Below are 11,836 nucleotides of genomic sequence, written 5' to 3'. Positions count from 1 at the left end.
TGAGAGCCCATCTCCACAAAAAGTAAAAAAATTAGCCAGTTGTAGCAGCACGCACTGTCCCAGCTACTCGGAGGTTAAGACAGGAGGGTCGCATGAGCCCAGGAATTTGAGATTGAAATAAGCAATGATGTTTCACTCTAGCTAGGGGGACATATTAAATAGTAAATAATAATAAATGAAAATAAAAAGAAAATTGGCTTGGCGCTGGTAGCTCAGTGGTTAGGGCACCAGCCACATACACCGGGGCTGTTGGGTTTGAACCCGGCTCAGGCCTGCTAAAATAACAGTGACAACTACAACAAAAAAATAGCAGGGCGTTGTGGCGGGCGCCCCTTAAGCCCAAGAGTTTGAGGTTGCTGTGAGCTGTGACGCCACGGCACTGTACCGAGGGTGACATAGTGAGACTCCGTCTCAATAAAAAGAAAGAAAGAAAGAAAAAATTAATGCAGGAACCGTTTACCATCTGCTGTATAAGCTTTAATTCCATTAAGCTAGTTGAGCTTCCCCAAAACAGACAAGCCTTTGCAAAGCAGCTAGATAAAACTCTCTGTCATCATACAAATAGAAACTGGGGCTTTTGGAGGAAGTTATTTGTTCTAGTTCTCATTGGGGACAAATCTAGGTTATTGGTTTGCCGCTACATAAGTTTGAAGGTTGGAGTTTGAGTCGTTCTGCCTACTGTAACAACAATAATGATAAAGCTTGAAAATTGCTGCTTAGTAAGGGTTGCAGCGTTATGACCCAAGGAGGGAAGTGACGTTTAAGGAGGCGGAGAAAGCCGAGAAGACAGCCTTCCCCACATCTTCCAGACCAGAGCCCCCAAACACATCCTTCTCAGGCATAGATCTGATGGTCCTTCATCCGCTACGTTAGGGGGTGGGAAAAGATGTTGCCATAGGTCGCCGAGGCCACCATCGCTTCTTTTACTGGCTGAAGCCGGAAAAGGATCGCCCTCCCATTCGTTAGAGGGCAAATCCCGAGAAAGCTCATTGGCTGCGTTGTCCGCGGGCCTTGGTCCGCTTTGAAGGCCGGCAGAGGCCGCTAGAGGAGGGGGCGGACAGGGGGCTCGTTGTTGCCGTGGTTATGCCGAGACACGTGTGCAGTCCCGGAAGCGCCTGGGGGGAAGCTGCTTAGCGCGCGCCGCCGGAGGAAGCGCCACCCGGTCCGCTTGGGTCGGGTCCGGCTGGGCCATGGAGTGGCTTCCTCAACCCGCGTCCCGCTGTCTTCTACATCTCCCTTTGTTGCTGATGTTGCTACTACTGCCGGCCCCGGAGCTGGGCCGGAACCAGGCGGGAGCCGAGGAGAACGACTGGGTTCGACTGCCTAGCAAATGCGAAGGTGAGGGGGCGGGGCCCACGGGGCGTATCCTGCTGGAGGGGCGGGGCTTGCAGAGAAGCGTAGCTGGATGGTCTTCGTTGGTAGAACCTACTGTGTGCTTGGCATTCTGCTGGGCGCTGGGACACCAGGGTGGGCAAGAGATCCCGTCTCGGTACACCTGGAGTTCACAAACTTGTAGAAACAAGCTGTTATAATATAATTCGAGGTAGTAGATTCCGAGGTAGGGGAAGTACTGGGCCTTGGAAGCCGGGCGAGGAGCATCTGATCTAACCTGGAGTGGAAGGGGGCGATGTCTGTGTGTGAACAGGAGACAAGGAAGCCTTCATAAAGGAAGCCTGAAGAGTAATTAGGAGTTATCTGGGTGAAGAGAAGCGGAAAGACAGGGGCCCACTAAGAGGAAGGTACAGATGTACTTTCCTACACATTTAGATGTAGGGGCTTGCCGGCTAAGAAGCAAAGGAGTTTGAGGAACTGAAAACGTCCATATGACTCATCTGGGGGGAAGAAGAACCTGAGACTCTCCCCGTTGTGCCCTCACTGCAACCTCATGTGTATAGTTGTCTGTCGCCCCCAGTAACAGTTCCTTGAGTACAGATACTTTCTCAGATATTTAATCCCAGAGTTTCCGGTAGGCACTCAATATGCATTTTTGGAATAAATATGATTAAGTGGGGGCTATGGGTGTGTGTGGAGAAGGAGAAAGGTCTGACCCCCTAAGGGGTCACTTTAGATAAGAGCCTGGAGTGAACTTGGTGGAGGAGGAAGATTTTAGAAATACGGAATCCCAACAGAGGAGTCGAGATGAGGAGCTTCAGGTTGAAGGGCCTACTTCTTTTTCCTCCTCTCCGTTTCTCCCTTTTCTCCTCAGACCTTCACTCAATCCTTCACACTTCCCTAACCCCAGGGAAGTTAGGGAAGCTCTAACACACACTTGGCTGTGCATCTGTTTCATCTGAACTAAAAGCTTATATTAGGCCAGATGTTCCCTAAGCATTGGGTGTTGGGGGTGGGGTGTTTGGAGACATAATCCTTCCATTGGGGAGATTAAAAGTGAGCTGTTCCAGAGATAAGCTGACTTCACTGTCACCCACTATGGGTTCTAGTCTGTGCCTTCTCCTTACTTTCTTGAGTAGATATAGGGGTTAGGATGCTTTCCTTCTGTTCAGACTCCAGTCCTAACTGATACCCTTTGGGGATTTTGCTTCCTGTTCTCTTTGTTTTCTATCTTATTCTGATACCAAAGGGCACATACTATTTATCTTATTATTGTACTAGACTAAGAAGCTCACATTTTTTTCCTTAGGAGGCATTTACAGACTCTTAAAAGCATAGAGCTGGCTTAGAGATCATTCTAGCCCAGCCTCATTTTATAATTGGTGAAGATTTAAGATTTTCAGTCACAGATGGCTTGGCAGGCTTCAATCCTTAGGCTCCTCTTAATGTTTATTTATTTTTATTTATTGTATTATACCTTTGTTATTAAATGCTGACTGTGTCTGGCCCACAAAGCCTGCCTCCTGCCTCAGTAACCTGAGTGGAGCAGGCCTCAGCACAAAGAAGGAGAACTTGCCAGAAAAACATGGGTGGTTGTCCATGAGGGTCTGAGGTCTGTACCATGAGTCTCCTCCAAGTCTGGTTGAGTGGGATTTCCAAAGGAGGTCTTGAAGAGGTAATGTGTAGCAAAATTGGGAAACAAGGTTGTGGTTAATGGCTATAGGAGAGAAAGGATGTTTCAAGCCTCCTCTTTTTTTTTTTTTTTTTTTTTTTTTGTGGTTTTTGGCCGGGGCTAGGTTTGAACCCACCACCTCCGGCATATGGGACCGGCACCCTACTCCTTGAGCCACAGGTGCCGCCCTCAAGCCTCCTCTTTCTCTTTCTCCTGGAGTACTACGTGTTTGAGGGAGGTAGGAGGAAGGGGTGAAAAAGCTAGAAAAATGATGAGTTTGCAGAGTATAGGACCGAAAAAGGAAGAGAGATCACATGGTCCTGGATGGAGAACCAGGGGGATGAAATATCCTCAATTCATTGTAGACTTTGAGATCACTAACTTATGACTTGAAATTTTCATGTGTTCCAAGTTCTCCAACCCTTCAGTCAGTGTATATGTTATAAGATTTCACCATAACATTTATGCCTCCAGGGCATAAACAAATATATTTTTGTGTGGTAAATTGCTTTTTTAGCATACTCTGCCATCAGTGTTTAAACTCCTGATGGCATTTAGCTTGCAGACAATATTCCATTCAGAGGCATCAGAAGCTGCTTGGTACAGTCTCTATCAGGAATATTTATCAAGCATCTAACATATATAGAGTCTTAGATTAGAGAAATATGGAAAAAATCTAACACCTGATGCACACTTTGGGGACCCTTGTGGTCTAGATGGAGAGACACAAGAGATGACTGAAGACCCTTAGGAGAACATGGATCCCACCCAGGCTCAGAATGAAACCAAAGAAAGGGGATTAGTCCAAAATAGCTTCCTGGGAGAGAGGCTTTTAGTAATAATATACAATTGGGAGAATGAGCAGAGAAGCCCTTAGAAGGCCTTAAGCACTTTGCCAGGGCCTTGGGCACCTCACACCCTCAGAGGTACCACTCCTTTGTAGTGGTAATTATTTGTTTACAATTGTCTTCTCCATTAGACTGAGTAGCTGGAAAGAAGGGACCTTGTTTTTTTGGGGGCGGGGGGTTGTTTTGTGTTTTTTTTTGTAGAGACAGAGTCTCACTTTATCGCCCTTGGTGGAGTGCCATGGCGTCACACAGCACACAGCAATCTCCAGTTCCTGGGCTATTTTTTTGTTGCAGTTTGCCCGGGGCCGGGTTTGAACCCAATACCCTCGGTATATGGGGCCAGCACCCTACTCACTGAGCCATAGGTGCCACCCTCCCTGGCTATTTTTTTGTGGCAGTTTGGCTGGGGCTGGGTTTGAACCCATCACCCTGGGTATATGGGGCCGGCGCCTATTCAGTGAGCCACAGGCGCTGCCAGGACCTTGTTTTTATCTCAGACACATCCCCTGACAGGTAGGAGTTCCTTAATAACTGAGAAAGAATAAGAGGAATTGAGAAGGTAAATGTACAGATGTTTCTGTAGGAACAAGGTTTCACTGGAAGGGATGGAGCAAATTAACTTGGTAGGAATAGAGAGCTGGTGTTGGAACACATAAGAAAACAGCTGCAAAAGGTGTTTTTGGGACAAAAAGGGAAATTTGAACACGGACTATTAGATGATGTCAAAATTGTTAATTTTCCAGGTATTATCATTGCTTTGTGGTTATGTAGGAAAAGGTCCTTGGTCTTAGGGGATGCATGGCTACATATTTAGGGGTGAAAGGTCATATTTGCAACTTACTTTAAAGATGGTTTAGCAAAAACAATGTATATGTTTTTGAGATATGTTATATTATTACATATTAGAGATAGATTGTGGCAAATCATTAACAACTGTTGAATACAAGTACTCTGTACTATTTCAGCTTTTCTCTATGTATGAAATATTTTATTTTTTTTCATTTTTACTGGAGGAAGCTCTGCAAGGAGAATATGGAATATTTTATTTTATTTTTTTTTTTTTGTAGAGACAGAGTCTCACTGTACTGCCCTCGGGTAGAGTGCCGTGGCGTCACACGGCTCACAGCAACCTCTAACTCTTGGGCTTACGCGATTCTCTTGCCTCAGCCTCCCGAGCAGCTGGGACTACAGGCGCCCGCCACAACACCCGGCTATTTTTTTTTTTTTGTTGCAGTTTGGCCGGGGCTGGGTTTGAACCCGCCACCCTCGGCATATGGGGCCGGCGCCCTACTCACTGAGCCACAAGCGCCGCCCCATGGAATATTTTAAAATAAATGATAGGATTAAGGGGGATGGGGGCGGATGGTGGAAGAAATAAAGTCAGGGCCAAGAGTAGATATGGGGGCTCGGCACCTATAGCTCAGTGGCTAGGGCATCAGCCACATACACTGGAGCTAGCAGGTTTGAACCCAAACCGGGCCTGTCAAACAACAATGACAACTACAACCAAAAAACAGCTGGGCATTGTGGTGGCTGCTGGTAGTCCTAGCTCCTTGGGAGGTTGAGGCAAGAGAATCATTTAAGCCCAAGAGTTTGAGGTTGCTGTGAGCTGTAACGCCATGGAACTATACCAAGGGAAACAAAGTGAGACTCTGTCTCCAAAAAAAAAGAGTAGATGTGGGGGGGGGGGGCAGTGGATTTTGGAACCACAGCTTCATGTAATGGACTCCATTGGTGCTTTGGTACTGACCCTTCCTTGTGGGTGCTCACCTCCCAGTAGACTCAGGTGCGCTTAGTAGACTGTACTGTTTCTCCCTTCTCCAGTCTGTAAATATGTCGCCGTTGAGCTAAAGTCAGCTTTTGAGGAAACAGGCAAGACCAAGGAGGTGATTGGCACAGGCTATGGCATCCTGGACCAGAAGGCATCTGGAGTCAAATACACCAAGTCGTAAGTGAATGGGCTCCTGACCTGGTCTGCTCTGTTTTCTTCTCCTTTCCAGCTGAGCAAACACACCAGAAGGGAGTCAGCAGTAACTGAGACCCAAGTTTGCCTGCTGGTTCTGCCCCTCCTCACCCCCCAACTAATTGTGCGACCTGTATAAATCCCTTAATTTCTTTGGGCTTCAGATTTCTTATCTGTAAAAACAAGACTATTGGACTATACCAGTGATTCCCAGACTCCGATTTCTTGGATCAATGCAGTTTTTAAAAATATTGCTATCATAGGATTACCAGCTTTTCATTTTGCCAGTTATAAATAATAAAAACAAAAACAATCCTCAGCTAAGTTCATCCTTTCAAGATGAAATGATATTTTACTATCAAAATTTTAATATATTTTGGAGCCAGGCATAGTGGCTCACCCCTGTAATCCTAGCACTCTGGGATGCCAAGGAAAGAGGATCACTTGAGCTTGGGAGTTTAAGACCAGCCTGAGCAAGATTAAGACCCTGTCTTTACTAAAAATAGAAATATTAGCTGGGCATTGTGGCAGGTGCCTATAGTCCCAGTTACTTGGGAGGCTGAGGCAGGAGGATTGCTTGAGCCCAAGAGTTTAAGGTTACAGTGAGTACATAGACACCACTGTATACTACCTGGATGACAGAGCATGACTGTCTTAAAAAAAAAAAAAAAACACTAAAAACTAAATACTCCCAGGTACACGGGCTCACACCTGTAATCCTAGCACTTTGCAAGGCCAACTCAAGTATCAGTGAGGCCAGGAGTTAGAGACCAGCCTGGGGAACATATTGAAACCTTGTCTCTACCCCTAGAAAAGAACCTTTAAAAAAAAAAAATCTAAGGGCTGCTAGCTCAGCACCTGTAGCACAGTGGTTATGGCTTCAGCCACATATACTGGAGCTGGAGGGTTTGAACCCAGCCCGGGCTTGTCAAACAACAATGACAACTACAATCAAAAAAAAGCTGGGTGTTGTGGCAGCTGCCTGTAGTCCCAGCTCCTTGGGAGGTTAAGGCAAGAGAATCATTTCCAGTTGTTTTTTTTTTTTTTTGGCCGGGGCTGAGTTTGAACCCGCCACCTCCAGCATATGGGGCCGGTGCCCTACTCCATTGAGCCACAGGTGCCACCCGCAAGAGAATCATTTAAACCCAAGTGTTTGAGGTTGCTGTGATCTGTGACTCTACGGCACTCTACTAAGGGCAACATAGTGACACTCTGTCTCAAAAAAAAAAAAAAAAAAAAATCTAAGGGCTGGGCACCATGGCTCACACCTGTAATCTTAGCACACTGGGAGGTTAAGGCAGGAAGATCCCTTGAGCTCAAGAGTTCAAGACTAGCCTAAGCAGGAGTGAGACTCCCATGCCTACTAAAAATAGAAAAAATTAGCTGGATGTTATGGTAGGCACCAGCTACTCAGGAGGCTGTGGCAGGAGGATCTCTTGAGCCCAGGAGTTTGAAGTTGCAGTGAGCTGTGATCATACCACTGTACTCTAGCCCGGGCAACAGAGATAGACCCTGTCTCTAAATAGATAGATAGATAGATACATATGTACATAATTATTTAACTTTACAAAACAGAGCTTTAGAGCTGTTAAAATATTGTCTCTTCGGTCTGGGTTCCAGCATTTCAGAGCTCCCAAATCAGATGCCCTATCTTCTTTCCAGCTCTGACTTACTTCCTGTTGGTGAGATGCACAGGTGTTGGGGCCGCAGGGCTGGAGGGATGGACCATTAACTCACTGGGGCTAAGAGAGGAACTTAGTTCCTCTTGTGCTGCTGTCTCGGCAGGGACTTACGGTTAATTGAAGTCACTGAGACCATTTGCAAGAGGCTTTTGGACTACAGTCTGCACAAGGAGAGGACGGGCAGCAACCGGTTTGCCAAGGTAGGATTTGTGCTTATCCTTTAACCCCTCTGGGCCAGGCCTGCGTGCATCTTGAGAGTGTCTTTGCGTGTGAGTGCAAATTGAGGATGATGCCCTAGGAGTTTCCCTCCTGGCCTCTTCCCGTCCTTTGATTGCCATTTATACTCCTCTTTTCCTGAGTGACCTTTCAGTGGCAGTAGGCACATTCATGCCGGGCTGAGCCTGTCTATGAGCGTCCTGTTTCAGTTTTAGACACAGGCAGAAATGATCCAGATTGGCAGTTTGCATGGGGACCTAAGACACTTGAACAGGGAGAACTCAGCAGGGTCCAAGATGTGCAGACATGTGAGGGTTTAGGGGAGCTGTCACAAAATATTTAGGGGCAGTGATTGCCTAGTTCCTCATCTTTGCCCACGTGGTACCTCCGTAGATCCCTACCAGAGTGCCTGTGTGACATTTAGTACATTAACTATGTGCACGAATGCTTCTCTCCCTAGAGAATAAGCTGCTTACAACAGACCCATCGTTCTTTTTCACTGTCTTCAGTGCCTGCCATGTGGTAAGGTAGTTGCCACCAACATTTTTTTTTTTCTTGTGGTTTTTGGCCGGGGCTGGGTTTGAACCCGCCACCTCCGGCATATGGGACCGGCGCCTTACTCCTTGAGCCACAGGCGCTGCCCACCACCAACATTTTTCTACCTAAGTTTCCTTCTGGCAAGGGTGATGAGTTATAAAACCCTAGAATACCTAAGGTTATAGTCTCAAGCAGCAGAAACTCATATAAATTTTGCACTCAATAATACATTTGTATTTACTTTAGTAAAAAGCGTTTACAATTTTTTTCCATAGTTAAAAAAATTGGAAACAGGCTTGGCGTCCACAGCACAGTGGTTACAGCGCCAGCCACATACACCAAGGCTGTCGGGTTCAAACCCACCCCAGGCCAGCTAAACAATAATGAAACTGCAACAAAAAATAGCTAGGCATTGTGGCGGATGCCTGTAGTCCCAGATACTTGGGAGGCTGAGGTAAGAAAATCGCCTAAGCCCAAGAGTTTGAGGTTGCTGTGAGCTGTGTCGTCAAAGGACTCTACCCAGGGTGACATAGTGAGACTCTGTCTCAAAAAAAAAAAAAAAAAGAAATTGGAAATAATGGAGCTGTCCATCAGTAGGGAAGCAGTTAAATACATTGATATGGTCATTTGGGGGCCTAATGTGCAGATGGAAAATAAAGAAGGAAGTAATTCTTTTTTTTTTTTTGGTTTTTTGGCCGGGGCTGGGTTTGAACCTGCCACCTCCGGCATATGGGACCGGCGCCCTACTCCTTGAGCCATAGGCGCCGCCCAAGGAAGTAATTCTTAATGAACTGAGTTAAACTGATCTTTGAGGTGGAGTATATCCAACCATAGTGAGGGAAAATAGCCAAGACAAACTTATTGCCTGGAAAAGGAGTATAAATTCAAAGGACCTGGCTGGGAGGCTGAGATGGGAGGATCACTTAAGCTCAGGATTTGGGACCAACTCAAGCAAGAATGAGACCCGTCTCTACTAAAAATAGAAAAAATTAACTGGGTATGGTGGCACTTTGCCTGTAGTCTTTCACTAGTTGGGAGGCTGAGGCAGGAGGATGGCTTGAGCCCAGGAGTTTGAGGTTGCTCTGAGCTATGATCGCTCCACTGCATTCTAGTCCACTGCACTCTAGACCAGTTGACAGAGTGAGACCCTGTCTCAAAATAAATAAAAGGGCCTGAGGACAACAGCAATCTTGTGAAAAGATGAAGTTTGAGGAGACAGGTCAGGTTGTATATGTGTAAGGATTGTGGGAAGCAGGCCCTAAAAGGGGAGGGGAGGGTGAGGTCAAGGAAAAGAAGCTTTAGCAGGGGTGCCCAGCCTTTTTTTAAATCTCTGCTGCACATTGGAAGAAGAGTTGTCTTGGGCTACACATTAAATACATAAACACTGTAAAAGCTGATTAGTAAAAAAGAGGTCCATGCATACTGTTCATGATGTCTGACACGACAGATAAGCAAAAAAGTCCTCACAAAATCAGCATGTGGCCTGCGGGCTGCAGGTTGGACACCCCTGCTATAGAGGGTCTTGACTTCACAGAGATGTGTTCTTAAGACACCACTGGGAGAAGAGAGCAGGGGTAGAGAAGGCAACTCTGCCTCCCATGTCTGGTTGCCTCTTCCAGGGCATGTCAGAGACCTTTGAGACGCTACACAATCTGGTACACAAAGGGGTCAAGGTGGTGATGGACATCCCCTATGAGCTGTGGAACGAGACTTCTGCAGAGGTGGCTGACCTCAAAAAGCAGGTACAGGCCCTTCAGCCCTTGGAGGTTATTGCACCCAATGGGAAGGAGATGAGTGGGGAGTGGGTCTGCTTTGAAGAAGCTACCAAGGGCTGGGTGACTTTAGTCGTTTCACCTCTCTGCCTTCAGTTTACTTGGGTAGATCACAGCCACCTGCCTATCTTGTGGTGGGTTGCAAGGCCTAGCTGAGCTCCTCTAGGAGCAGTCGGGGGCTGGGCTTTGCCAATCTGAGGTGTTGTGATTGACAGTGTGATGTGCTGGTGGAAGAGTTTGAGGAGGTGATCGAGGACTGGTACAGGAACCACCAGGAGGAGGACCTGACAGAATTCCTCTGCGCCAACCACGTGCTGAAGGGAAAGGACACCAGTGAGTCCAAGGGTTTGGAGAAGGCAGGGCAGGTTTGCCCTGGATGATTTCATTGTTTGCTCTCCCTCCAGGGAGGTGGGTCGGAGAGGATGGAAAGGAAATAGAGGGCATCAGAGGGCATGGTAGGATCTCTGCCCTCGGGCCCTGGTGAGCAGTGGTAAGGTAAGAGGCACTGAAACCTGGGGCAGAATAACATGCAAATGAGCCAGGTGCCCCAGAGGGGCCTGGCAGCCACAGTGAAATAAGAAATAGAAATCCGGGTGGCACCTGTGGCTCAGCGGGTGGGGCGCCGGTCCCATATGCCGGAGGTGGCGGGTTCAAACCCAGCCCCGGCCAAAAAAAAAAAAAAAAAGAATAAAGACAGAAGAAATAGAAATCCGATGTCAGGCACCAGTTCCAGTTGCTGTTTCCAGTGGCTCCCCCATCAGTGCTCCTCACCCAGCAATCCTGAGGTACCTCTGTTGAGTATCTCTCCTCACCCCAGGTTGCCTGGCAGAGCAGTGGTCTGGCAAGAAGGGAGACACAGCTGCGCTGGGAGGGAAGCAGTCCAAGAAGAAGAACAGCAGGACCAAGGCATCGGGCAGCAGGAGCAGCAGCAGCAAACAAAGGAAGGAGCTGGGTGCCCTCGAGGGAGACCCCATCCCCGAGGAGGATGAGGGCATTCAGAAGGCATCCCCCCTCACACACAGCCCCCCTGATGAGCTTTGAGCCTAACTCAGTGTCCCCTGTAACGAGAACCTTGACTTTGCAGCCGAAGCACCTGGGCCATGGCTCTAGCAGGCAAAGATGGCTCTGCTACCTTCAGGTTCTCCCTGCCTGGGCTGTGCCCTCTTCTGCCAAGAAAAGACACAAACTCCAGGAAGAAATCCTCAGCTATGGTCAGCCTATGTCAGCCTTTACCCTCTGCCACGCATCTCTCTCCCGACCCGGGCTTCGGGCAGGTCGTGTGGTTTCCAGACTGAGGACGCCAACGTGAACTCAGGAGAGATAGGTGTCAGAGCTGGGCACCAGGACTGGGTCCAGAGCCCATGAGGAGGGCAAGCAGGGGCTTTACCTGCCCTCCCTCCTACGCTCAGAGGGAAGCAAGACTGCAGCACCCCATAGCGGCTCTGTGTTCACCCTTCCTGTGGGCACCTTGCACTCTGCCTGCCCTCCACAGGGCTCACAGAGTAAAAACCTGGCCTTTTGGTTCCTATTTCTGAGTCCTCTTCAGGCCTCAGAGGTGCCCAGGAGCCCCTTGTTGCTCTTCCCTGCCTCTCATGTTCCAGCCTTTGGGGCTGAGGAGTGAAAGACTACTCCCATCTTCCCCTTTAAGACTGAACCTGCCAACTGTTTGGAACAGCAAATGCAGGGAGGGCCCAGAACAGTGCACTGACCCTGGCTCACGCTACTCACTTGTGTCCTGGGCACCTGGCTGCCCTCCTTTCCTCCCTCTCTCCAGCCTCTCCTCTTTGCCCATTTGTTGTGTAAAGTTTACTGGC

The 11,836-nt window shown here is 48.0% G+C and overlaps 1 protein-coding gene across 1 annotated transcript; it reads left to right on the top strand.

Moving 5' to 3' along the window:
* Window positions 1-788: 788 nt before the first annotated feature.
* Window positions 789-11,550, top strand: CNPY3 (canopy FGF signaling regulator 3). The gene is made up of 6 exons (XM_053601020.1): window positions 789-1,338; window positions 5,677-5,800; window positions 7,601-7,697; window positions 9,870-9,992; window positions 10,238-10,355; window positions 10,840-11,550. The coding sequence occupies exons 1-6, from the start codon at window positions 1,191-1,193 to the stop codon at window positions 11,061-11,063; spliced, it is 834 nt and encodes a 277-aa protein (XP_053456995.1). The 5' UTR covers window positions 789-1,190; the 3' UTR covers window positions 11,064-11,550.
* Window positions 11,551-11,836: the final 286 nt, after the last annotated feature.

The sequence above is a fragment of the Nycticebus coucang genome, chromosome 9 (assembly GCF_027406575.1).
Source record: "Nycticebus coucang isolate mNycCou1 chromosome 9, mNycCou1.pri, whole genome shotgun sequence".
Taxonomy (NCBI): domain Eukaryota; kingdom Metazoa; phylum Chordata; class Mammalia; order Primates; family Lorisidae; genus Nycticebus; species Nycticebus coucang.
This window is presented reverse-complemented; position numbering and strand designations above follow the sequence as displayed.

Excerpts from the sequence above, each read along its gene's own strand:
- CNPY3 (XM_053601020.1), top strand. The coding sequence starts at position 1,191 with ATGGAGTGGCTTCCTCAACCCGCGTCCCGCTGTCTTCTACATCTCCCT. Across the intron at positions 9,993-10,237 it reads TGGCTGACCTCAAAAAGCAG|TGTGATGTGCTGGTGGAAGA; the intron begins GTACAGGCCCTT and ends TGTGATTGACAG. Across the intron at positions 10,356-10,839 it reads GCTGAAGGGAAAGGACACCA|GTTGCCTGGCAGAGCAGTGG; the intron begins GTGAGTCCAAGG and ends TCCTCACCCCAG.